The sequence below is a fragment of the Seriola dumerili genome, unplaced genomic scaffold, assembly GCF_002260705.1.
Source record: "Seriola dumerili isolate Sdu_G_001 unplaced genomic scaffold, Sdu_1.0 BDQW01000011.1, whole genome shotgun sequence".
Taxonomy (NCBI): domain Eukaryota; kingdom Metazoa; phylum Chordata; class Actinopteri; order Carangiformes; family Carangidae; genus Seriola; species Seriola dumerili.
This window is the reverse complement of record NW_019174266.1, coordinates 5,652,645-5,680,269: the sequence shown is the minus strand read 5'-3', so window position 1 is coordinate 5,680,269 and position 27,625 is coordinate 5,652,645. Positions and strand designations below refer to the sequence as shown.

The window sequence follows — 27,625 nt, the reverse complement described above, 5'->3', positions numbered from 1 at the left end:
AGAACAAGGAGCAAAATGTATTATATTTAATGTGAAAAGACTAAATTCTAAATAGTCTTTTCACACACACAGATTTATCACAAAGATTTATCACTGACTCTGTTCTCCTCAGCTCTGTTGAGCCTCTCTTAGCTCATTGTTTTGGGTATACAGCACATTTACTGTTTTCAGTCTCACTGCTCTCATCAGCTTCGTTTCGAATTGCAAGTGATAAGCGGTGTGTGTGTGTGTCGTGTGTGTAATGAGTGTATTGTGTTTCCCCCTCTCCTCCACAGATGATGGTAATGGGGAGGAGCAAGATGACACGTGCTTTGTGGGCCAGAGGTCAGGACGAGTCATCGGCCACTGGGCAGTGGTAAGCCTTTAAAAAGCTTTTTCTTTTCGTAGGTGATTACAGCTGAAATGTAATATCCTTTCAAGTTTCACATAGCAGGAAAATTAGAGTCGAGTAATTTAGAGTAATTTGAGCTCATTAAGCACCTGTGTGACGGAAACATGGTGTGATCTGAACGCGTAAAAATCTGGTTACTTTAACAAAAGCTCTTTCAAGAAATGTCATCTGCCAAATGAGTAAATAGAAATTTAAAAGCCTGTTTACCAGAAACACATAAAGACGACAGCCAGGTTGCATGTGTGCAGCTTCACTGCTGTGGCTTTTTACTTCATCTCTTCCTCAACCTTCACACATTCAAATAAAAACAGGGACGAAGCAGTTTTTGGAGTTTTGACCTCTTTAAATGAATAAATTGGCCGCTCTCAGACTGTGAAGAACACTTCACACAGACTTCCACCTATGTGACACTTACGCGTTGTCAATCAGATCTGATCAAACTCACTGTTAAGCAAATTTTGATTGTCACAAATATTTAATCTGACAAAGAAATATTTAAAATCAAGCTTTTTGTAGTAGGAACAGGAAGTGATTATGAGCTCTCTGCTGTGAATGAATAACGATCCCAAATTTTAAATCAGCAGCTGTTGTTGATTTATTTGTTTATGTTGCTGTCAGTTATATACAGTGTCATATTCGTCCCCCTCTCTGTGGCAGGCCTGTCCCTGCAGGCCCGGCTGTGGGGGGCACCAGGTCAGAGGAAGAGGAGAAACAGCAGCTTGAGGGAGAAGCTCCACAGCAAACCAACACACCTGGGGCTCCAGCAGACCATCGCTGAGTCTGTGTACATCAGTCGGCCTCTCGTACACTGTATCCTTCAGTTCATAGACATCCAGTCCGTCCAGTTCATGAATGATATTAAACTAGAGCTCAAATACAAAGAAGATGGCTCTGCCAATGCTGCACAACCCTGTAAAGATTAGTAGAAAATGTTAGAAATGTTTCATCTTTATCTGGTTTTCTTGTTTTTTCTGTCAAAGCCGGTGCAATTATTCATGAAAGAATAGATCAGATGTACAAAATATCACATATTATAATGTAAATATAATTTTACACATCTTGGCTTTTATTTTGAAATATTTACCTCTGAAATGGAACAAAAAGGAATTTGCAAACACCAGAAATGGACCGTTTCCTCCAATTTGATGTTTTTTTTTTGTTTTTAGTTTGAAACAAAAAAAGGAACTGCCTGAAAGTTTCCCCGAGGTGAAGAATTGCAATCAGTGTGTATTGTATTTTTCATGTTCATTGTCAGTGGGGGGAAATGTGTAATCCCTCCTCAGTAGAACACAGCGCTCCACAGTTGAGCTAAAGGTAAACTGATACTAAAGCGGTCTGTCATATCAGATCTGAACGGCTACAGTTGTTTATATCTGATGAATCAGAAGAAGTGCAGCAGAGACATGGCGAGGGGACAGTAACAGAGAGCATCTCATGTTGTAAACACATGTGCTGTGCCACCACAGTTTGGTTAAATTGCACTAACTTAACATTGTGAGCTTGTCTTGCATTAATGACTCTGACCGCTAGATGGCAAGCTGCTTCAAGCTGGAGCTGTTTCTGTAGAGGACGAAGATAGTCTGTAAAAATGAATCCTCACTGTGTGAAACATGAGCAGTGAGAATGAATGACTCTCGAGAAATAGATTCTCTTGTTCACTTCACAACAAAACAATCTTGTTATTACTTCTAGACCAAAACACAGTTGTTTAACCCAGAAAAAATGCGTCATGGCTTTTGTTTATGAAGTCGTACAATTACACAGAAACATTTAAAATCATAAAAACATAACTCTACAAATTACGATTCATACAACGTCTGAAGTGACCAAATATTTCTTTTGAGGACAAAGTGAAGAAAGAAGACAAAGTTGTTAGATTCCTTGAAATTCTTGTTGGGCTGTAGCTGTATACGGGGGTCCAGTCCAGTACAGGACCCCTGTATATAGAGTCGTAGTATACAACAGTTTTCCTGAAAGCTAACTGCAGTACTCTGCCTCGCTGTGTGTGGAAAACAGTCCTGGAAGCCGTGGCTCGTCTCCGGAGTCCTTGAACTTTCCAGGTAAGAATGCTCCTCCTTCACCGTATCATGTCCTCAGTTACATTGGAAACACCGTGCCTGCTTTTCTCTAAACGGCAGAAACTATAGAAGACAAATTATGATTCATTAACCACATTAGAAATTAACTGTAGATCGGCAAAACTGTGAGTACATATATATTTTTTAAATTCAAAGATGTTTTCACATCGTATTTGTAAAATCTTCAGATTTATCTAAATCCAGAGGCGATCCTGAATAAATCAATTTTTCTCATGAGGCTTTTTATTCTTCATGCAAATATTTTCCTCCATGTTTTTGGTTGTTGTTTATTGTCTCCAGTCTCTTTTTCCATTTTCTGAAAAGAATCTGAGAGTTGCATGACTCATTGTTTTTTTGTGGAACTGAGACAGTTTTGATTCATGTCCAGTGGAACAAGTAAAAAAATGTAAAGTATTTATAAGTCATCAGTCCCGTTTTATGGAAATACTTTACGTCACTCTGTGATCATGACTGACAGGCCAGCTTTTCAAGAACTTCAAAGTGATCCACCCAAGACTGCAGATGAAAGGCTGTGTGGTTTGTCTGAAGGCATTTACTTGAGGCAAAAATTCAGTTCTTGTTTGTTTTGTCTGTCAGACTTGACGAGTGAAGGCTGATTTATGAAAATATGAGGAGATAAGCTACTACAAAATCCATCATTTTAGTCAGTTTAGCAGTTTAACGAAATGAGTCGTGAATATTTTACTTCAGTTATTCGTCCTTCCTCCCTCCAGCTTCGCTGTGCTCAATGAAACCAAATTTCAGAATCGATGGGAGAGAGCAGAGATGAGGAGGAGAACCTTTCTTCTGCTGTATTACCTTCTGCGCTCACCCTTCTATGACAAATACTCTGAGTAAGTGTCTGTGGATGTCTAAACCAGAGCCCAAGGTGATGTGCTGAATATGTGTATTGGGTATTTTTAAAATGGCTGAAAAGGGACAATTGTTGGTTCTTTGTTGGTTCTTAAATCATGGTTTAATGGTCGTGATCATGTTTCTTCATCTGCAGGGAAAAGATTCTCTTCCTGCTCAGAGTCCTGGCTGATCATGTTCCAGGAATAGGACTTATTGCACGTAAGCACTCGTGTCTCCACATATCAGCCTTTTAAAGCCTGACAAAGTATTTTAGTATAATTTAGTCAGGATTTATACGTCAGAAGTGAAGTTCATCTGCTTCATCAGGACTTGGAAACATGGGCAAACAACGATTTTGATTTAAACATTGTTAAATCCTGTTTGGTGTGAGGAGGTATGTGACGTCACCTTAGCCCCGCCCACTTCAAACCAGCGAGAAGAACACAGATGAAACAAAATGTAGTTTGGCAGGAAATTGTTTGTTGTTTTAAAACGCAAAAAACTATTTTATACAGCAGCCTCACGCAGTTTAATTATGAGATGTCACAGTGAGTTCAAATTGAGTTTGATGACATATCAGTAATTTTTAGCAATTATTATAATGGTTTCCTGAGGCATTTCCAGAAACTATTATATAATTTGTAATTTGAAGTATAAGTTATTACTGTTATTAACTTTATTCCTTATATATGTTGAATTGTATATTTACCTGTAGACAAACAACCACATTGTTTACATGTGTCTGCTGTGTAGTGTGCTGTGTGAAAGGGTTTTTGTGATTCCAGGTATTAACACTAAACATATATTCAGAGAATAAAGGCAACTCTCTGGAGCTGTGACAGACAGAAATTCAGACCAGTTCCTCTGCTCAGCACAGAACAGGGAAAAATGCAAAGCAGCAATAAATCACAGCGTTATTGAGTCAGAGGGGACGTCCAGGGAGATGTTGAATAGTCTGTATGAAGGTAAATGTTTCCTTTGAGTAACACTGTGTACGAAGACTGAAAAGTGACACGAGTCCCTGAGCTTCACTCAAAGTTAAAACGATCACTTTGACACTCAGAAAACAGTCGACAGGTCGGTCTGTTGCTCCAGAGAGAAGCCTGAGAGAGGAGATGTAAAACTACACTGAGATGGTTTTTGGTTCTTAAAACCACATATATATATAAATATATCTTCTTATGGATCAACACTTCAAATAAAACACTACAAAGGTGTAAAATGTGGAACTTTTAGTACATTTTAGTTAATAATAGAATTATGGCCCAAATATAAGTAACAACAAGGCAGTAAGAGTGAATGATGGGTAATGTGTGTATAAACAGGAATAATTCTATTTTCCTGTTAATACACTGAATAGTGTCAGTGTGTTGCAGTCTGCTGCCCCATCAGTTCATAACATATTAGTGCAGGGTTTGATTGTGTTGCCTCTCTGTCTGTTCAGGCCCTCTGATGGATTACCTTCCCACCTGGCAGAAGATCTACTTCTACAACTGGGGATAAAACCTGCTGGACGTGTCTGGATCTTTTGGGGGGGGGGTGACAACGAGGAAAGAACTGTTACTGGGCTGTCACTGCAGGTCCAGGCCACAGAGACATCTGCTGTAACTCCCTAACAATCAGATACAATGACATGGAGATGGTTACCACTCCGGACTGACAGCAAGCACCTTCAGAAACATTTCTTGATTCAGAAGGTTGTTTCAGAGATTAAACCAACATGATTATCCTGACATTATTTTAAACAATCAAAACATTATTTGGGCCTGTGGGATCTTTTTTTTTCTGACACTACAAAGAACTGGTTTGACCAATGCTAAAGAAAATGTTTGCCTTATGAACTTAATGATTTATGCAGTTGTCTGTACAGTGAAGTGTTTGCGCTTGCATTTACAGTTTGTAAGATTTGTGGCTAAATGTTTTTTTTTTGTGAGCAATGTGGTCTTATTTTGTCATCTCTCTCCATTCCTGTCTAAAGCCCCTGCAGTGGTTGATCAAAGTGTGCAGCCTTCTTTGTTGAGAATTGTTTCAGTGTCAGCAGAAAGCTGCAGGGGAGAAGTCGTCCACAGTGACTTAAAACTGAGCAGCAACTGAGAAGCACATAAAGTCTTTCACCAGCAGGCACCGGGTTTGAATTAAATTTTCATGCATTAAGAAGTGAGCTACTGAAAACCAGTGGAAGCAGATTAAAGTTAACATAATGGGAAGTGGTTGAAGTCTGTGTGGTAGTGCCAGAGTCAGAGACGTGAACGCAGCAGAGGTTTTCGATCTTTATTAACATATTGAATAGGTTTCTTTTTGTAGCCTACAAATAAATAGTCCAATGTTTCATCCTTTCAGTCCACATGGTTGTTACTATTTGGAGAGTTTATCACGGTTGGGACATACACAGGCATGGCCACGCTAGGAAAAATATGACACCCTGGTCTTTCAAACAAAATTACGAACCGGAATCCAGACCTCAACTGCACGGACAATCCTTTCAATAACGTGTTGAATGTCAAGTCTGCCGGGAACAAAGTGACAGTACTGAGGGTTTGAGACGAGCTTCATCACTAACAGGAAACTGATGGACAGGGTGTGACCATGTTAAATAAGACTGGTTCTATCAGAGGTTCACACTAGATGCATTTTGTTGGATTCACTTGCATGCTCCCTGGCCGGTGTTAGAGAAATACTGAAAGGCTTCTTTGTCCCGAAGACACATCATTTTGTCTGAAGATCATCATCATCATCATCATCATCATCATCAGTTAGAGGCACAACCCTTATGATGTTCTACACCTTGAATGTCAGGAATATTTTTCATTGGCCAAAATGTCTGAAAAGATAAACATGTAAACTGCAAGACACCAGCCTTCCAAAAATAAAAGGTTCAACTGTTGAGAGAGAAAAAGGCAGTGCCAACAAAACGTCTTGTTTTTTCAGAGCTGAGGTACACAGAGGCAGACTTCAGATTCAACTGGCAGAAACATGAAAGAAACGGTTGTAAAAATGGAGATGCATAGTCAAAAGTGTCGCTGTTTTATGAGCTGGGACTTAGCATGTTCTATCTGATGTCTGTATCAATACCCTCTTATCTATTTTAATTTCATGCCCCCTTAATCCCTCCAATTCCAATGCACAACACTTTGCTGGGATATGAGCCAAACCAGAGGTATCGCACCCTGTACCCCCAATAGATAGAAAATAAATAACCACAGCAGCTTGGACATCATGTATCTGATGCTCCAGTGTTTCAGAGTATATACTTCCACCCAGAGAGAAGTGCGTGGGTCCAAGCTCACAAATTGTCTGAAATTGTCTGTCAATGCTTTGTGTAAATAAAAAAACCTAACCTGTGGACAAACTCTACTGTGAGCGAGCAGCAGTGAATCAAACACCGAATGCAAAACACCGTGGATTCTTGTTCAAATTAACGCTAAAATTTGAAAATATATACTGCACCTTTTTTTAATATCACAATAAAACAAAATAAAAGACATAAGCATGAATTTGATAATATGAATCAAAAACAACACTTTGATTTATGCAGGAGGAATAAAATATAGTAGAATTAACTCTGACGCCATTTTTTGAAAATCTAAGACCAAAAAATTCTCGACAGTAAATTACAACAAAACTCTTGGTTTAGAAAAGACTACACCCTTCGATGGTTTCCTTTATGAAAATAAAACTCAAGAGTCTGCTAATGAGGATGAGAGAAGAAAATACAGTCTCACTCCTGTAAAATTGTCTCTAAAAGAGGGACGGGCGAGAAGGACGATTTCTTTTCCCCCATGCAATCCTCTCTGCTCCCCGTCTCTCCCTCGTCCCATCTCTTCCGCCCAAATGCACGTGTCAGTCAGGAGGCTGGTTGGCTCTACGCAGACGTTAGTTAGTGTGTGTTCCCACAGGCTGCTGCTCGTCGTCAGGGCCGATCAGTAGGAGCCATAACGATCCTGAGACAACATACAGAAAAACATTAGAAATACACAAAAAATGAACAAACATTTGTGTAGCGGCCAATAACGTTCCAACAATGTCGAACATCTGAGCTTGAGATGACGTTGGATGTTTTCCATTCAGCCGATTATGCTTCCTCAGGTGGTTTCCCTAAAAACCTTTCTACAAATAGACTAGATAAGATGTTTTGTGTCATGAGTAGTTGCCATCTCCTCTAAATGAAGCTGGACTGTGTGAACTGGTCTTCTTTAGGTAAATATAGTCTCTCTGTTCTCGTCTCTCTCTCTCACATCCCCACTGGAAAGAGCTGATGTGAGGTGGAGACGCAGCTGAGGGAAGCAAGGAGCCACAGAGAGCAAACAGGAAACACACTGTGACTGACTCGACTTGATGTCTCACCTGGATCGTGTTCATGACACCGTTAGCGAGGACAGCCATCTTGCCTGCTACAGTCTTCACTCCCTGTTTGAACTGTGCAATGTCGGGGCCGGAGGGGAGCACACTGTCAAAGCCTGATGCCCTCCCTGAGAGCAGCAGAGGAATTAGTACAAAAATATCCTAAATTCACACACATTTAAATGAACGGCATACATAACACTTCGGTTTCACCTGTGTTTCAGCCGCACACAAACTATCTAATAAAAAAATGGGGAATCAGTGATAAACATTCACTTAGAGAGACAGAAAGCACAAAACCAACACTGGGTGTCCTACTGTCAAGTTACTGTGTGTGTGTCACAGCCTGATGTATCTGATTCCTGCTCCACTGTTAAAAAACTATTAAAACACACATTAGTTGTGATGTTCCTCAATCACCATGAACACACACACTGTAGTTTACTTTGACTCAGTGCCACACACACCGTCCTGGTACCCCAAATACTCACTACAGCACTAAATGTGGATTAATCCGCTGCTGAAAATAGTCCCCGACAAATACACTGTTTCCTCCTGTCTGAGTAAAGTTTGATTAAAAAATAAAAACTTAGGTGAGCAGCTGTTTTAGGGAATTACTGATACTATATAAAAAAAAAAAAATCAAACAATATATTTGTGAGCTGTTTTAAAATAATTTACAGCTGAATCGCACACACAGGGACTAACCGTGTTCTTTTGTCACTTAGAAAAACACAATAACACCAGTCTTATCCTTTAAGCCAAGCTTGCTGCTACTTTGACTCCTGTTTTCTTTTAATTTCTACATCCCACACAAATAAACAGGTCTTACCTTTATGGTCACTGCCATCCCCAAACAGGTCAGCTGAACTGATGGAGGTGCTCCCGGACATGCTCTCCAGTCTTGTCTTCGCATCGTACTGAGAGAGGAGGAAACAGAAGTTAAAATCAAGGTAATAACAGCACATAGTTAAACAAATAAAGTGTTCCATCATTTGTTTTACATACACAGCTGTCAATATTTTGACGTTGAGATTAGTAGTAGTAGTTTGATTCATGTTTTAAACAGAAGTGAAGATGAGGTTTCTCACCTCGGCGCTGCTCTCCCGACCAAAGAACATGTCAGAAGAGATCGCCTTTGCGTTGGCAAACTTCTGCCTGGCCTCGCTCGACTCCGACACTGGAGCCGATACCTCGGCTTTTCTTCTGCTGGGAAGTCTGGATTAAACACAAGACCACACATCAGAGCTGCATCATGTACAGTAGACACAACTGTTGAGACAAGACGTTTGTGTGTACATGAACATCTGTGTAGATACCTCTCCCCAATTGGCTGAATACTAGAGATGGTGACCTCCTCTTTGGGGTCCTCTTTCTCCAGAGCCCAGGAGGTGGTGAAGGAGGCACTTCCTCCATCAGTGTCCCACCGGGACCCAAAACTATCTCCAACTGTAAATGGGTTATCCTTATACCTGAAACAACGACCACAATGGATTTAGTTAAAGCAAATGAACTAATTGAAACTGACAGATAAGAATTAATAAGTGGGTGTTTTTTGAGGAGTGTCATCTGTACTTCGGGGGTCCAGAGGTGAAGCCCGGCTCATCAAACATATCCAGTTTGGAGCGAGAGGAGGACTTTGCTCCCACAGGGGTTTCCTGCTCGATCACCTGCATCTCTGACATCACTGAGTGAGACACGGCGCTGAAACAGGAAACACACACACATTTGGAGAATATAAAAAAACAAGCAGCTTTTGTGACGTGATATCACTCAAGCATCAACTTCAGAACACAAATTTAAACAATCCTGTACTAAGAAACTATTACTGTTCCTGATAATAAAACTTTAGTCCTCTATATGACAGTGTTTTATTCAGAGGTAAAGAGACAACTCGTCCCCACACACTGATCTCAGGATGCTGTGATGTTACCTCCTGTTTCCAAAGCCCATGCCCAGCCTCTCGGCCTGCTCCCTCTTCTTGCCTTCCATGGTCTGAAGCTTCTTTTCCTCCATCTTCCTGTCGATCTCCAGCTCTTTGTAAGCCAAACGCATCGAGGCCACGCTGCAAACACCGAAACGAGCGACGTCAAATCACACGTGGACGAACATGAAGACGTATCACACTTTTTCTCGTACCAAAAGAGTGCGTTTTATTTCTTAATTTGAAAAGCTTAGAATGAAATGGTTTACATAAACTCAATGAACAGAGATAAAACGATCCTCACATGGATTCCTCGGCTTGTTTCTTTGCCTCAGCAGCCTGCTCCTCTCTGAGCTTCTCAGCCACCTGCGCCTGTTTCTCCACCTCAGAGAAACTCTTACTGCTCACCTTCTGGGCACCGAGACCTTTCTTTGCACCGAGCTGCATTAACGAGGGAAAATGTGGCACACAGATTAGTTCCAGGTCACAGTCAGAGTTACATATCAACAATGTGTTTTGCTTATTGACTTATTGACTGTGATGTTTGAGCTTCACTGTGCAGAATGACGTATGCGCACAGTCTGTGTTCACCTTAAATCTGAGTTTAACGTGTAAACATGATTTTATCGCATCACAACTACTTTGGATAAAAGTATATATATTAATATATGATATTATATATAATATACAATTTGAAAAGATCACACACACAAACAACTGACTTCACAGTGAAATAGGACACATCTTGTGTCATATTCATAGAGTCTGGATTTTTCAATGAGCGAGAAAGAGTTTATCTCATGGTATCTGAACTTTTCTTTTGTGGAAAACAATGTTAGACACCAAGTATTATTCAAAGCAGATTGTTTTTGAATGTCTTTAAATATGTTAGGAGGGGATCCTTAAGATGTGGACCAAACTGGTGAAGTTATATCTTTGTACTTTAATGGCCTCCTGCTGTCTCTCTTGTTCCATGTGAGCCAAGTTACCATCATGTACTGTATGGCAGCTCTCAAAACACAAGGTGAAAATATACATGTTTCCTTGCCACTGTCGCCAAGTGCTTGCTTATGGTGCGAATTGCAAATAACCCTAACCCTTGACTCACCCCTTTTTTGGCAGCCATGGGCTTCTTCTTTCCAATAATGGAAGGTTTCACATCTGTAAACACAAGTGGCAATCTGTTAAAAAAAAAAAATCTTCAAGATATTTTTAATGACATAAAATCAAAGCAAGAAAAAAAAAAAAAAAAAAAAACACACCAGCTCAAGAAAACAAGCTAATATTGATAAAAGCTCCCACTGCAGAGAAACAGCACAGAGTGGGGTTTTTACTGTTAATTCCCAAACTGCGACTCATTACAGAAACACAAAGCGTGACACTCTGTTAAGGAAGCCGATGCAAAGGTACAGTATTTCAAACTGATCTTTTGATCCTCAGTTTCCCAAAAAAAACACAGCTGAACCACACATCTTCTGCATCACAAGATGAAAACATTCCCCTTCTCACAACACCACTGTCTGCTAGTCAGTATGTCTGTGAGAAAATTAACAGAGAAGGACAGGAACTAAAATTACAGACTCTTCAGGACACATCTATTGTGACAACTACTATCAATAGAATCAGTCCTTTGAGACCATTTGTCAATGAGATGCCACAGTGTCGACTTGTTTCAAAATTCTCATCCACACACTGATTACCTGCAGGTACGTGAGACAGTGCGACAGTGACTGTTCTCGTTTTGCACAATGCACCAGCCTCTGTTCAAGTTTTATGGCTGAGAAACACTGAACTTTGCCTCATGAGAGAGAAACTCGTTTGACAGCAGGAGCTTACAAGAAAAATTGCACACAACTATCTCAATCTCTGCAAAGTGAGCCGCTTCCAGTGCGTGATAAGCAGAGGATGGAGAAGGGGAGGCAGCTGCGCAGATGTCAATCAAGCAACACAACCATGCGTCTCAGGCATAAACCAGCCGGCGCAAACAGCAGCTATGCTCACACCAGTCACCTTTGGGTGTCCATTCTTCCTGTGATGACAAACGCATGTTCTCCTCTACAGGACAAGACAAACCAGTCACCACAACCACAATTCAAATCCATAATCCAAACCTTTCTCTTTATCAACAAGGTTTGAGCTCAGACTAGATGAACACACAGACTGCTGCTTGGACAGTTTGTCACTGATGCTGTTGTTCAGTGTCCGGGTTCTTGATGATCACAAGACATCCCCTCAGACTCTGTGAAATTTGACATTTATAGATTAGTCATTTACTATTAATTGATTTGCCTCAAAGCTGTTTCTCTCTGATTTGTCTTTTTTGAATCCTCTGCTGTGTTTGTGGTTTTCCTATTTATACATTTTTATCATGTTTTGTGTCGCGCAATGTATTGCATCTTTTTGTATTATTATCAAAGTTGTGTTATTTTAATTAACGGAGAGCATCTTGGAAATAAAAAGGTAAGATTCATGTTCACAGGTCTAAAGAGACACAAATGGTCATGGTTTTTGTTGTTAATTGTGTCCAATAGCTGCTATTTTGTTTAATTACAACCCTGCACCTGCAAAGAAGTCACAGATGTATGTGACTGACCAAAACTGCAGTGCAACAACCACTACTCCATAATCTGCAGTCACTGTGCTGACTGTGTAGAAAAGAAAGTAAAATTGTTTGTACAGATAAGCACAGAGATTCAGAGATAGACAGAGATAGACAGAGATAGACAGAGAGATCCAGAGATAGACAGAGAGAGAGAGATAGACAGAGAGAGATAGACAGAGAGAGATAGACAGAGAGAGATAGACAGAGAGAGATAGACAGAGAGAGAGAGATAGACAGAGAGAGAGAGATAGACAGAGAGAGATAGACAGAGAGAGATAGACAGAGATAGACAGAGAGAGAGATAGACAGAGAGAGACAGAGATAGACAGAGAGAGATAGACAGAGAGAGAGATAGACAGAGAGAGATAGACAGAGAGAGATAGACAGAGAGAGACAGAGATAGACAGAGAGATACAGAGAGAGAGAGAGAGAGAGATAGACAGAGAGAGATAGACAGAGAGAGATAGACAGAGAGAGAGAGATAGACAGAGAGAGAGATAGACAGAGAGAGAGAGAGAGATAGACAGAGAGAGACAGAGATAGACAGAGAGAGATGAGGCTGCAGAGTCTGAGTCTGAAACTGTTGCAAGTATGTACCACTGAATGAGAGCAAGTGTCAGACGTGAGAGGGGAATTACAGATGACAGTGGTGACGTCACGAGAGAGCAGGAAAGTGCTCGTGTCATTAATCAGAGCGAACAGACTCACCAATGGAAGCTTTGGGTGATGTGCTCAGACCATCAATGCTCGGTCCTTCCTCTGGCTCTAGAGAGAAAAAAAACAAAAAAACCATTAGACATCAAGCATTTGTAATAATAATAAAACAAAAGATTTTCAATTTTCATTCCACAGTTTGTTGGACTGTCTAAATTGTGTCATCTCCAGCTGATGCTGTATGATGTGCAGCAAAATCTCCCTCATTCAAAGCCTGAACCGGTGAAGCCATTTCAATTCACTGAAATTTTAAAGTGGCACCCCAGTGATTTAGTATAACTATGTGTTCACACAAAAAGCTGCCACAGTAACAGCTGCTGTTCATTGTGAAAGACACCTGGCTTTGGAGCCCTGCAGGCCCCCGCTGAGCGTGACAGAGTCAAAAAGCCCCCAGCTACACTACAAGCGAAAGTTAGGGCCACTTAACTTTATGACACAATGCAAGTCAGGAGAGAGTCAACTGCCATCATCTTGATTCCAGCAGAAACAGAAACACAGAGTTGTTTATGACTTCACTACGGAAAGGAACTTCAACAAAATAGCGGCAGTCAGAGCAGAATATGTAAATCTAATGCTCAACAAAAAACCCTTCCAGAACTACAGATTTATGAGAGGCCAGATACTGACATCTCCTCAATCCCACATTTCCAATGTTGCAACCAACAGCATCCTGACATCAGGCTCTCTCTGCCTACTGAACACTCATGTCCAGCAACACAGACTATCTGTTAAAAATATGTAGTCCCTCAGCCGAGGCCAACATAACCCTGATGACATCACTATGACATCATCAGGGTCATCTTCTGAGACTTTGGAAAGCTTCTTTCAGAGCCACAACAGACATTACACAATTGACTTCACAGGCTGACAGTGCTTATTATTACGTGTAAACTGACTGACTTATTTTCAAAATCTTCAAAGAGCCACTTTTCATAATGAGTGAAACACATTTGGCAACAGATGGGTTTGTTATACTAACGGTTGTCATCCTGGCCTTTGGGTGCTGTGTCCGTCAGCTGTGGGGTGACAGTGGCTCCATTCTGCTCTTGCTCAGAGGACGGCGCCATGCTCCAGTCGTTAGCAGGCTGGGAAACAAATTAAATGGGTATTTGTACTTTCAATTAAGTGAAAAGAAATTCACGAAACAGCATCCTTTTTATCACATTATTATTTTTGTTATTATATTTTTTTATATTACCGTTTAGATTTTTCATAACCATTTTCAGGCTGCATTATTATATAGTTCACTCGTATTTTTCTTATCTCAACTTTAAAATATGTTTTTTTATATTTATGTTGTTGTTAAATGTCATTATTGATAGTAATTTAGATCCCAGTGTAGTTTATAATTTCAAACTTATTGTTAAATTCGTCATTAGTGTCACATTTTTGGAAAATGTCCAGCTCAGTCATATCTTGGTCACAGTTGTTTAATAATCAAATTAAAAAGATATTTATAAAAATGTTGTTTGTGTTATATTGAAATATAACAAAATATTTTACCTCAAAAAACTGTACAGCATCAGTCTCAAAAAAATCCAATATCCAATAGGTTCTTGTGGAAATAATAGAAAAATGAAAATATTCCTGTACTGAAAATGACATATTCCCTTCCCTGGCATGTAGCAAACATTTTCTATCACAGACCTACGTACTGAAGATGGTCGCAGGCTGTGATTTTGCAGAAAAACAAACCTGTGTATGTTCGGCAAAAAAGTCTGTCTCTTTCTTCTCAGGGGCTGTGGTAGTGCTTCCTCCAGAAGAGTCAATCCATAGCTGCGATGAGGAGAGGAAGAGTGTTTAGTTTCACTTAGAGACACGAACTTCAATGACTAATAGTCACACAGGAAGTTTAAAATTCTGACTTTTACTTTTTTGGTATATTGCCATTGATGTGATCATCATATACTGTCATTAGCACACACCCTGTGGACTCTGAACTAGTTCTGCTAATGTGGCTCAGACTCTGATAATCACTATTATGTAATATGTCAGTGATCCACAGGGCACCAGGCAATTTCAGTTATTATCACTGAGTGAGTTGTACCTGTGGGGTGTAAAATTAAAATCAAAACAGTGACTCAGTCACACTGTGTGTAGCTGTTAGCTAACAGTGACAGGAGCTGGACCAGAGATCAGATCAGTGAAGCAAACTAAGAAACACAAAAAATGACATAATAGATGTAAATATTTCACTTGATTTGAAACATCTTGGATCATAAAAGTTACAAACTTCTAACACTAACACTAACAAAACAAAATTAATGTGCTCACAAGATTATTTCAGCCTTTTATGTTTTATTTGAGAGGCAGGACTGGTACAGAGCAGCCTAAATATCGCAATGTACAATATTATTGCCTACCTGGAAGCATATAATAAACAAAACAAGTAACCAGCATTGGAGCTTTACCAACAAAGCCCAGGATACAGCCTGTCTACTCCTGACTCCTGTGCCATAAAGAAATGATCTATCTGTTGTGACTTGGGCTACAAGATATGATAAATTCCAAGAACTGTTTCCACTTCATTTATACTCACATCTGTGCCATATTTGGACAACGCGGCATTTGCTTGTTGCCGAATCTTCTCCCTGTACATCTGGGCTGCACGACTATTGTACTTGGCATTGGTGTCATTTGTAGAGCAGCCATGCTGGCGGAAGAATGCAGTCTTCAGATAGGAGGAGAAAAGGAGTTTCTTAATTACAGGTAATAACACTTCCTGGAACATGGGTCATTCACATTTAAGATCCTAAGTGATTTTACTTAGGGGCTTGGTCCGACTTACCGCATTGGCATTGCCTCCCACCTGCATACATCTAAGCTGAAACCAGTTCCAGTTGGAGTCTAACTCAGTGGATCTGAGGGAAAAAGGGGGGAATATGGAAAGTCAGCCCTCCAGTATGACAGGTGCACATGATCATGGCACTGCAGGTCAGTCAGTTTAAACCCAGTCAGAACTATTTTGTACAATGTGTTGTCTGAACATCCACACTGGAAGGTGGGAGTGAGAAGTCGAGGGAAACAATGATAGTGCTGCACTTGTTTTTACAAATGACAAATGCCATCATTAGTTGTGTAACAAAAGGAAAACCGAGCTGAGAGAGAAGTACAGACCCTGGCTCCTTTCTCACTTCCACACAGCTGGCCAATCACTGCATGAAGTGTGTGTCAATGTTGGATCTTTTATTTCACAAAGTTACAGAAAGACTCCTCTGATCTAACACTGGAGAAGTGTGGTGGTGGTGGGGTTGCTGAAGCTATCTGACCATCCAACAAGCGGTTTGGACAGAGTATAAAGTCAGCTTAAGTGTCCATTGATAAGTCATTCACAAACTGTGGTCGAAAGACAAAACTACATTCTTCTGACCAGTGACGGCAGCACAGACATCTTCACTGTACCCAGCAATTAAAGTGACAAGCATTCTTTTCTGAGAGACTACTCAACCGTTGACTAGAATTGTTAGAGAAGTATGGGTTTTATCTGTTGACAGCTATGTTCATTGTTGAGTCTACCTGATGAAGCTGAGATGCACTCCCAGTGAGCGGTGGATGCCAGAGCAGTCAATGCATAAGAACACACCATAGGGAATACTCGCCCAGCTGGGGTTTTTTGCTGCGCAGTCAAAACATACCTGCAAAGAACAAAACATTTGAAAACTAGAAGGGCACTCAGAGAGTGAAGACCTCCCCCAAGCCCAATGTCAAACAACATACACCAGAAAAAATTCAAATTCATAGTTCGTTTTCTGGATCTGTTTCAAAATTTAATGGGTTCATGCCCTATCCCTCCCCCAAGTTTGGTGCAAATTGGTTCACTACTTTTTGCATAGTCCTGCTGACAAATAAACAGAAAACATAATCTCCTTGGCAGAGTTAACTATTTTTACATTTACATTTTTAATGACATCTATAAGCAACACAACCAGTGTTTAAGATGCAGGAACCTGGCCAGGAACCTTTGTTGCATATCTCAACTGTGGCACTATTGATTTTTTATTGCATAACAGAATTACAAAATACATAGCTGACAGTCACAAGTTAGTCTTAGATGACTTTTCACAATCTGAGCAACACAAAACACCATTCATCCTTTATGTAGATAATAAATAACTCCACAAAACAACCAAAAAAGAGAGAAGCCTATTGAAGATCAATAGAGGAGGGTTACCTACTCTGTTCTGTAGGACAGACATAACAGCAAAACGCTTAACCTCCACTGCTATATTATAATTAATGTAAATCAAAAAGAAAATGCTCAAGTACCAACCCACATCAGGGTAACTACAAATGCACCATAGAGTCTCACAGACAATACACCCACTAATAGTTAGTTTATAAAGATATTTTAGTGACTATTTTCTTTTTGTCAGTTTCCACTATAAAAAGCCCAAAAAATCAGAAATCGAGAACAGTGAAAACAATAAGGATTGTGTACAAGTACTTCACTGGCCAAATCAATAAGAACCGGAGGAACCTTTAACTAGCAGTCATGTAATGGGACAAAGACTAAAGGCCACACAACTTAAACTTCACAAAGATAAATGGACAAGTGAAGGACGAGTGACGCTTCACCAATGTAAGGATCGTTGTAAACTGAATAACTTTAGGTTTTGGCTGTTGGTCAGGCAAAAAAGTCATTTAAAGTTGTCGCTTTTGACTAATTTTCCTGATTTTAGCCAGGTTATAGATTAAACATCGATCAGGAAATGAACTGGGAGATTAACAGATAATGAAAAATAACCATTAGTTGCAACCCTAATGTTGACAGGTGAAGGATCCTATACATCATTGTGGGTTTGCTTTTTTTTTTAAGGCCTCAGGTAAAGATTTAATGGTGAAAACAGAGGCTGCCAGTCTAATGCGCATAGTGTCAAACCACAGACCCTGACGCGATACAGTGTAAAAAATCATTTAACATACACATTCGTTTAAGCCACCTCACAACATATTATATTAATCACTGTACAACTGATACCAAGGCTCTGATAGGCAAGAAACAATCCTGCCAAATATCAACTTAACATTAACGACAAATGCCTCAAAACTACAAATGTGTACATTAACGTTACAAATGCCATGTTTTGGATATAGCTGACGTTTCTTCTAACCAGTTAATCAATTCTTCTGTCGTTTCTGAAGCCTAGCGAATCTTAACCAACTGCTTAGCCACCGCGGCGAACACAAATCGTATACGTGGCCTTTATGTTTGACTGCTTTACCGGCAGGCTAGCAGCGTTAGCTCCCGTTAGTTTTCCGACCGTGTAGCCGGGCCTAACTAGATAACAGTTAGCCAGCGAGCTAACCGCTTTTTACAGGACAGATCGAAATAATCGACGAACTGCCAATAAAGAACAGGCTTAAAGGATGATACACCGATAGCAGCAGCGTCTTATTCGGTTACCTTGTTTGTCGGAATAGATCTTAATCTTTTGAAAATGGTGAGGATTTCAGTCTTATTTGGTTCCGTAGCCATCTTGTCCCTCTGACAATTTCCACAAACTGACGTAACTACGGGTCATCGTTTGCCCAAAATCTGACGAAAGCGAAAATCTTTAATGACAGTCGCCGTTGAACACACGTTATTCGTTTACCCGAAATAATTGCCTCACAGGCAACAGAACATTTACCATGTTTCCAAAATATTTTTTTTTCCATTTTTACTCCTTGCACACCTGGTCTGACTATTTTCAAAGCTCAACCAATTAGCATTAGGCCCTTAATTGGATGAAATGGAAAGATTAGTTAGGTCCAATCAAAAGGCTAAGGCTATTAAGAAATCTCATTATGAATTACTATGGGCTAAATTTTCTAAACTCCTCTATTCCCAATGGGAATTTAAAGTCAATTTACAGTGGCCCCCAGGGCTCAATACATTTATGTACTCAATACATCAATACAATTTAGGAAGACACATGGATATAGGTAAAACACCAGCAAATTAAGTAGATATCTTCACAACCAAAAATAGAAAATACACCAAAATATAACTTGTTTCACCATAGTTTTTTCCTGTTTTTTCTTTTTGGATTTTTTGGATTTGGTTGTATTTTCTCATTTTGCAGCATTATTTCTAAATACTGAGCACGTGTTGTCAAATTGCTGAAGTTGTTTTTTTATTTGCTTGTGTTTTATCTGTTTGCATGTGTTTTTGTAAATTGCAGTGTGTTGAACTGTCAGAGCCAATGTATAAATTGGATTGAACCATTTTTGAATTAATCATCCATCTCTATATTCTATCTAGCCTAACCTTGGTGGTGTAATTTTTTCCCCTAATGTGTAATTATAATATTAGCAAAATCCCAGTTGTTTGCCTTTCATCTTGAAGAATCATTTCTCACCTCTTGCACATTTTATATAGAATAATAAATGCAATAGATGCAGATATTGTTTCAACACAAATATATTTTTCTCTAAATTGATGCTTAAAAAACTTACATATGTGATCAAGTAGTACATTGGCTTGATTGTTGTCCTTTGTAATTTGCCCACTGAAATGGTTTTCTTTTTGTAGATAATTTGGTCTTAAGGGTTTGTTGTCTAGAAGAAGAGATCAGACAATTTTTGCTTTACTAATTTTGATCACATGATCTGACAAATGTAACCCAAACCAGTGGATGAAAGTTCATACCAAAAAAATTCCCTATTGTCCTGCAACATGTAACCTGTTTTCATCACTGATTGTGAACTGAAATTTCAGTTTGGTGCAGATCTGGTTAGACCTGTTGAGTGAATTTCAAAGGAACTACCAATTGTGACACTGGAACTGACTGAGCAAGCTTTTGCATGAACAGATTCGGTTAGACATCATGGAGGCAGGTGCACTTTTCCTGCTGCTGTCCGCATTATTGGGGACTGCTTTGGCTCAAAGCTTTTATGGAGACAGCATCAGTTTCATGCCTCCACAGAAGAAGAACAATGGGACATTTAGGGTACAGTAATTTTATCATTACCGTCTATAAATTTTCATATTTTTGAAATTTTTTATAAAAGAGAACTGCCAGAGAAAGCAATTGATAAGCCTACCTTTTCAAAAATGATTTCATAATCAACTTATGCTGTTTGGAAGAAAACATATTTGCTGAAGTAAACTGAATCTGAAAAGTCAGAAAAGGCAGAAAAGTCTGTAGTTTACCAAGTTTACTGATTTAAGAAACCATGCAGCCACGTAGTAAGCGCTGAAACACCTGCATGACTGTCATCTACAAAATATTTATGGACTTGCTTCTACAAAGCTTTTTGAATTTTTTACAAACAGCACTGACGAATTTGTTAAAAAAAAACCCAGATTGATTGGGTTGACTAAACAAACATGGATGTTGTTTTTCACCCTGTTTTCTGAGGAAAACTTGAAGTTACTCTTTCTGCACAGTATCAATACTGCACTCTCCCAAAGTGTAGGTAACCTTCTATCACAGACAAAATGGAAGGAGCAGCTGTCAAGACCAGTCGTCCTTCACATGTGAGGGAGGGGTCTGCACGAGCTTTGATAAGTCGAACGTCCTGCAAACGGATCAGGATGACACAGGCAGATGGTGCCAGTCTGAAGGGCACACAACAGCAACCGTGTCAACGAATAAAACCTCCTTTTCTCTGAGGTATGTCACAGGAACTAACCTTTTCTGGCATCAGGCTCTACAGACATCTGTTGTGTTTTCATCTTAGAGTGTAGCCTGAATGTAGTTGTGGTGGCCCTCATAGGCTGAAGACAAAATTACATCAGAAAGCTCTGCAGGTGTGGCAGAGCGTTGTTGATCGGTGTAGTATGGTAGCATTAGAATTAACTCTTATTTGTACAGGACTTTTCAAAATAAAATTACAAAGTACTTTCACAGATAGAAAAAAACATAAAAGACTGAAAATAGGACAATAAAATGATAGCAAGGCAAATTTCTAAGCAAATTTCACAACAACAACAACAACAACAATAATAATAATAATAATATCTGAAGAAAAAAACAGCAGTATTGTAATTATCTGAATAGCAAATTATTTATATAACAATTTTGCATGAGGCAGAAATGACCGTTTTTAAATTGTAAGTGGTTCAACCAAAAACAGATTTTTCTCCTCAGCCTCAGTTCATTTTAAGGATTTGTAGATGCCTGAAGAAGTGAAAGCATTCAGTGTTTTTAAAGAAAAGCACAAAGAACACTGAAGAGTAAGAAAAAAGTAGAATCGCCACCTTGTGGTCATATCCCTCCACCAACCAGCCAAGTGTAGGAGATCCCCATCTCAGTTACATTGTTGAATAATGACCAGAGGTGTTTATGCAGAACAGTGTGATGTCACAGTGAAGTTGACCTTTGACCTTTTGGAAATAAAATGTAATCACTTCCATCATTTTATCCTGTTAGACATATGAGATAAATTGTGCTATAATTAGTGAATGAATTCTTGAGTTATGACGTGACAAAAACATGTGACCAGATGGAATAGAATGTAGGTGTGATAGAAACTGATCTTGAGCTCGGTGATGCGGCTCCATCTTTGTCGGCTCCCAGCTGGCACGGGGATGTGGGCGTGAGGGTGTAAATGTATTTATGAGTGATAACACCTTCCACCTCCTTCTGTTTAGGGGCACAGGCTGCTGTTGGGCGTCTAATGTCAACGGGAAAACAAACTGGACGACTCATGCAGAGTTGGACCTGGGAACTCGATCTGACTCACACGCCCTCAACAGCTGTCCAGTGACAACAACTGTGTCTTCTTTAAGGTACGAGCCTCGTCTTTTCTGTATGAGAACTACATGACAGAGCTCTGCAGGTATAGAGCACAAACAACATCAGTAAGATATATTTTGTATCTGTCAGAGCTTTCTTTTTTTCCTTTTTGTCTCTTTTTTTATTTACATTTGAATGAACAATTCAGACAGGGTTATTCTGTTCTTTTGTTTGTTTTTGTTTTCTGATCAAAATGTGGCTTAAATGTGTCAAACAGTAACGTAACAGTAAATTGCAGATCATATGTGAAAATAGAGGTTAGATGACGATGACCTGGGAGGATGTCATGGTGTTCTGCCAGAAGAGCACACCATGACACCCTCCCAGGTCATCGTTCTCTTATTGGCAGTGTGCCTTGGCGTTATATCTATTCCTATTTACCCAATATCCTATTTCCAGATGTTTCCCACCAAACCTAAGTATCTTAGCCTGCTCAGTTAACTTCCTGACCATATCTTTTGTTATTGTTCCCACACTGGCTCTTGAACTCCTATTGGCGTCCAACCGGTTGATATCAGATCATATGTCTCTGGCCTTATAATTCTCCTACATTTTGTTTTGTAATTCTTCTTCCTTAAATAGTTCCTTAAGGAAAAAACTAAGAAACAAACACACAAAAAAGCCAAAATAAGCCAATACATCAAGTGATGAATTTGAAGTGATTTATTTATTTATTTTTTTACGAAACTACTTAACTGAAGACTGTTTTAATATGATTATTAAACTGTTTGTGTTTTCACACAGGGTGCCTCAGAACTGTTTTTCAAGGATTCGTCTTCTGGCCCATGATCCAGATGGAGATAACGTGAGATGCCGCTTCAGTTCAGACGCTCCAGTTCCCTCGAACTTCACTCTGGACAATGTAAATACACGATCACAGACCGACAGGGGCTGCGATGATCAAACATTCAAGCATGCTAAACTGTGAAATAGTAGCCTAATATTATGTTTTCATAAATTATGTTTCACTTTAGTTAAATATAGGAATCTTAATTGTGCATGTTCTCATTATACTCGGTGTCATGGTTACACATTTACAGCATGTATAGACCTTATTTTATAAAATGTAGTTTAAAAAAAATATTCTTCTGATGGTTTATTAGTTTTACAAATGTTTTAATTTAATACTAATCATTTTAATCATCTTTATTAACTCATGGTGTCTTTCCAGACTACATGCACACTGACGAGTACAGGTCAAATCAGTGTTGGTGTGCAGGTGTTTGAGGTGATGCTGGAGGACTTCTCTGCCACAAACATCACTTTGACCTATGCAGATGGAACATCGGCATCTCGGCAAGTGTCCGACACAAACTTACCACCTCTCTGCAAAGTCAAGCTCCAGTTCTCAGTGGAGGGTAAGTGACACAAACACACAGTCCATAAAATTTACCTTCAATGAAGTGACACAAATGGGCCGATTGTCTGACTTAAGAAAACTTGGTTTGACCTGAACACAATAAAACAGAAGTTAAAGGGGAATTCTAGAAATGTCTTGCTCCTTTTAACATTGTCAGACTTTACAATGTTAAACCTACAAGATATAATATTACTAGAATAAAGTTGTAATTATATTAGATAAAAGGTTATGATAAGTTATGATTAAAAAAAAGTTCTAATTTAAGAGAAAACTTTTTTTGTCACATTTTGATGAGACCAACAACTTTACTTGGTAATGTAAAGTAACAACCTTTTCTCAAAATATCATGATTTTATTTCCATAATGTCACAACATTTTGTCCGTCTAAGTCACACTTTCTTTCTCATTATATTATACCCTGTTTTCAAATTGATTACTTTATTCACTTGATATTACTTTTCTGAAAATACTGGCTTCATTGACTTGATGGTTTTTCTCACATTTGTAACTTTAACCTGGAGTTAAGCTAAGCTAACTCAATGGATATTAAGGCAAAGGATTAAGTTGATGTGACACTTTTTCTAGAGACGAGACGATGATGCCCAACCAAAGACTACAAACCACAAATGTTTAAAAGAAAAAAAGTTTTTCCTGTCTTGATAGCCTCTTGTGTCTATGTTTCAGTCCTTCCTCCAATACAGAGGTGTGAAGCTGGTCACGTGCAGCCCATGTTCTTATCAAAGACTCCTTCACATGGTGATGTTCTTCATGCCACCGTGGGTCAGACGTTCCAGCTTTATGCCCAAGCTCAGGCTCACCATGCCAGGTACTTGCAACTGAAAACCCATCATCTCTGACTGAAAAAAGAAAACAAGGAGACCTTTCATGTCAAAGGAGGGTCATTAATTCAGGTTTCTTCCTCTCTGCCTCCATTTTCCTGAAGCATATACGACTTCCAGGTCAGCGGCCCTCAGAATATGAGCAAAGTGTTCAGAGATGCTAATTCAGGAATAGCTGAAGTCACTGTGAGCTGGACACCACAGCAGAGCGATCTGTACAGATTTGTCCCAGTCTGCTTCACTGCAGAGACAAATGAATCGTGAGTGTTTTTATCTACATCTACTGGAAAAGTGCACATGATAAATTTCCTGCTTATTGCTATTTTTCTGGTTTCTTGCAGCCTTTTTGCATACGCATGCAAACAAACAAAAACTCAAACTAAGATTTACGTCAAACCTCTTTGATCTTACAGTTAAAATGTTTAAAATCTCTTCCGTTAGAGTTAAATAATGAAAAAACATGTCTGGTAAAGCATTGAATCATTTACTGAATTGCTGCACCAGGTGTTATTAGTAACATAGATATAATTATTTTCATTGTTCATCTTGCATTTTTGCACTGAAACATATTTTCTTACTTTTGTCATTCAGCCAGTCAGAGATGAGGTGTGTTGTTGTCATGGTGACCCAAGCATCTATCATTCAAGGTCTGTTTATCATCAGTGATCTATGCCATAAAAAATTGCGAACTTAGTCGCAGAGTTCAGACAGTTAACACTCGATAAAAGTTATTTTCAAGGAATTCAAACTTTATGTTAAAACTATTTTAAGCAAGATTTAACACTTTTTTTTACTTTCTGTTTGAAGTTTAACATTACGTGTATGGGGAATTCTCATAATCCTAACATAATACAATGCAATGTGTACAAGTTAAGTTTGAACATGAATGTGTATTAATATTCTGAAACTATATTGCCCTTAATGATAAGGAGTTATTATGGCGTGTGATTTAAAGGCAAGGCGACTGTTGAATGCTCCCCCAATAAGATGAAGGTGGCCCTCGACAAAGCCTCCATGCCGGACATCGACGAGAACTTCCTGAAGCTGAGCGACCCGTCCTGCTCTCTCACCTCCAACAACACTCACATCACGGGCAGCATGTCGTTCAGCACCTGTGGCACCAAAGTTGAGGTGTAGAACAACATTTACATTTTTATACAAAAATCCAAATAAGATCTCATTGGTTGTAGCAGGAAAACCAAGTGCAGATGTCAATGAGAAGAACAGTGTAGCTGTAAAACACATTGAAAAGCAGATAAAAGAATTCATCTTGTGTGTTTGTTTCTGTCTCAGCTATTCATGGCTTTTCTCCAACTTCTGTTTGTGGTAAATAAAGGATAAAGGCGACTTCATCGTTTTCAAGAATGAGATCAACTCCTTCGAGTTGCCCAACGAGATTATAACCAGGAGGAGGACAGTGAAGATCGGTTTCTCTTGCAAGTTTCCCAAAGCCATCAGTATCTCCAGTTTCTACAACCTCCACAAGTCAGACTACATTTTCACTGAGTCCAGCTTTGGCAGCTTCGGCTATACGTTTGAGATATACCGTGATGGCAACTTCACAAATAAAGTGGACGCCAGCGCCTATCCAGTGGAGGTCAAACTGCTGCAGAAGATCTTCATGGGCATTGAAGCTAAATCTGAGCTTCCAAACGTGAAGCTGTTTGTGGAATCATGCAAAGCCACTCCTGACGACAACCCTGAAAACATCCTCTCCTATGACATCATCAAGAACGGGTGAGTACTGACGCTTTCTGAGATCACAATCAAAAATGCTTTTGCCTTTTTATTTGAAAATGTTTAAGTTAATCATCATGGAGGACAGTAACAGACTTTCGTAAACGGTGTCTCACAGGTGTCTAGAAGATGAGACGGTTCAAGTCCACCCATCTAACCAGACTTCGTTCAACTTTGAGGTTCAAGCCTTCAAATTTACCGGAAACTATGACCAGGTAAATCTGGAAAAGTGCCTTGAAATAACTTCTGTTCTGATTTAACACTACATAATTAAAAAGTGACTAGACTGGACTTGACAGATGGGACTGCAATCCTGGTCTCTGGTGTGACAGTCGTGCCCTTTGTATACCTGCCACAACACTACTGCCTTTAGTTAATATAGTGTTTCATTCATTCATTAAAAAAAAACTAAAATAAACTAAGACAAAAACATACATTCCCTACACTTTGCTGATGCACTTCAGTTGCACACAAATGTCAGCCAGTACACCAAGGAGCAGACGATATGGGATCAAAAACAGCCTGAACTCTGAATTTTGTAAAACAACATGCAAACAACAGCAACGGCAAATTGATGCACAACATGACCATGTTCCCTCCCATTAAAAGCATCACTTGTTCCCTTCTGAACTAAAAACTCTCACTTTCCCGCCTTACAGGTGTACATCACCTGCTCCGTCATCCTGTGCAAGCCTGACAGTCCCTTTTCCAGATGTGCCCAGGGCTGTCTGAAGAATCCATCCCGCAGACGCAGGCGAGGGCTGGGCAGGGAGACGGTCAGCCACGAAATTACCCAGGGTCCTTTGCAGTTTGTCGGGCCAGCTGTTCCCAAAGCAGCCGATCATGATAATGTTGTGATGAAAAAGAGTGAGGAGCGCCTTTCAGGTTATTATATGATGCTCTATCTATCTATCTATCTATCTATCTATCTATCTATCTATCTATCTATCTATCTATCTATCTATTTTAAAAACGGTTGTATTGTCTTACAGTGAGTCCTCCCCCAGTTTCTCCAGACACCAAATCAAGTGAAGGAGGTTGGAACATCAAGCAGGTCCTAAACAGCAACATCAGCACTGCGGTCTTCGCCTGCGCCTTCCTAGTATCAGTGGTGTTCATGGCTGTGATTGTTTGTTACTTCAGCAAGAAGAGAAAAGAAGAAGACCGCAATGCTCTTATAGATTCAGACTTGGAGAACTAAACCCAGCTAATCTCAGTTTTACACAGTATTTTGGTTGTTCATTATTAAAGGAGTGGTGGGCATTTTTTTAGAGGTCTGTCTTCAAATAATACTCACATTCACTGACCACTCCTCCTGTTTGTACCTGCCATTAAAGGTCCCATATTGTATAAAGGTAGTTTTCCATGTCTTTTTTGATTATAAGGCATTATTAGTCAGCCAATTAAAAGGGACGCTCAGAGCCTGTCTTCTGAGGATTATTTTAATGGCTAGTATGAACAGGAGTAATGATTACAGCAAGCAAAACCTGCTTCATTGTTCATATTAACAATTGTGAACTTGTCCTTTAAAGAGATTTTCTTTTGAGGCTCATCATAATCCTCCTGATGGGATGTTCCAGGTTGGTGGGAGGGTGGTCTAAGATGTGTAATGCATTCCTGGATCATCACTGTCTCTGTCTCTCTACACTTGTCCAAAGGCACAAGCCATAAAAATAATGAAGTACATAGTTGGTGTATTGCACCATACACAAAGAAACCAATGGATGCTCTTCTGAAAATGTTTTGGTTTCTATTTGTGATTGTTCCAATACCTCACCTCCACTTACAATAACTGGTTTCAGACTAGCCAGAGAATTTCTACTGTTATGAAAACAAAATTCCACTCAGTCTGGTCTTGCAGGATTTTTGTTGTTTTGTTTTGCAAACACATACCCAGCAATTATCTTCAGGGGTTTGCTAGGTAAGATGGACAGTAATAGCTGAGGATTTGGGCCTTTTGTGTTTGGCTTTGTTAACAGTGCACTAACCTATAACCTGTAACCTGTAACCTGGGTGTTTCTAATGCAGTCATAATTGGTAATAAAATATAGGCTTGTCTAA

The 27,625-nt window shown here is 39.5% G+C and overlaps 3 protein-coding genes across 4 annotated transcripts in view; 2 read left to right on the top strand and 1 right to left on the bottom strand.

Moving 5' to 3' along the window:
• Positions 1-4,858, top strand: part of pex16 (peroxisomal biogenesis factor 16) — a 16,125-nt gene extending 11,267 nt beyond the window's left edge. The window contains exons 7-11 of the mRNA XM_022747356.1: positions 1,049-1,201; positions 2,379-2,451; positions 3,204-3,323; positions 3,479-3,543; positions 4,769-4,858. Of these exons, the coding sequence (XP_022603077.1) occupies positions 1,049-1,201; positions 2,379-2,451; positions 3,204-3,323; positions 3,479-3,543; positions 4,769-4,827 (470 nt within the window). The 3' untranslated portion in view covers positions 4,828-4,858. The remainder of the gene's footprint in view (positions 1-1,048; positions 1,202-2,378; positions 2,452-3,203; positions 3,324-3,478; positions 3,544-4,768) is intronic.
• A 723-nt stretch (positions 4,859-5,581) lies between these two features.
• arfgap2 (ADP ribosylation factor GTPase activating protein 2) lies at positions 5,582-18,390 on the bottom strand. The gene is made up of 16 exons (XM_022747342.1): positions 18,310-18,390; positions 16,422-16,540; positions 15,694-15,766; positions 15,445-15,576; positions 14,601-14,681; positions 13,885-13,990; positions 12,900-12,956; positions 10,698-10,750; positions 9,894-10,030; positions 9,599-9,730; positions 9,241-9,369; positions 8,985-9,137; positions 8,757-8,883; positions 8,498-8,585; positions 7,669-7,793; positions 5,582-7,265 (listed from the first exon to the last, which is right to left on the bottom strand). Exons 1-16 carry the CDS (start codon positions 18,379-18,381, stop codon positions 7,245-7,247), a joined length of 1,605 nt encoding a protein of 534 aa, XP_022603063.1. The 5' UTR covers positions 18,382-18,390; the 3' UTR covers positions 5,582-7,244.
• LOC111223249 lies at positions 17,479-27,625 on the top strand. Of its 2 annotated transcripts, none has more exons than XM_022747330.1 (14): positions 17,479-17,484; positions 19,700-19,837; positions 20,307-20,503; positions 21,484-21,621; positions 22,373-22,490; positions 22,800-22,986; positions 23,673-23,814; positions 23,932-24,087; positions 24,419-24,474; positions 24,783-24,958; positions 25,164-25,564; positions 25,683-25,779; positions 26,224-26,431; positions 26,557-27,625. In XM_022747330.1, the coding sequence occupies exons 2-14, from the start codon at positions 19,715-19,717 to the stop codon at positions 26,763-26,765; spliced, it is 2,208 nt and encodes a 735-aa protein (XP_022603051.1). In that variant the 5' UTR covers positions 17,479-17,484; positions 19,700-19,714; the 3' UTR covers positions 26,766-27,625. The 2 variants fall into 2 exon arrangements, with proteins under 2 accessions (XP_022603051.1, XP_022603042.1); XM_022747321.1 differs by having other exon boundaries at positions 26,224-26,449.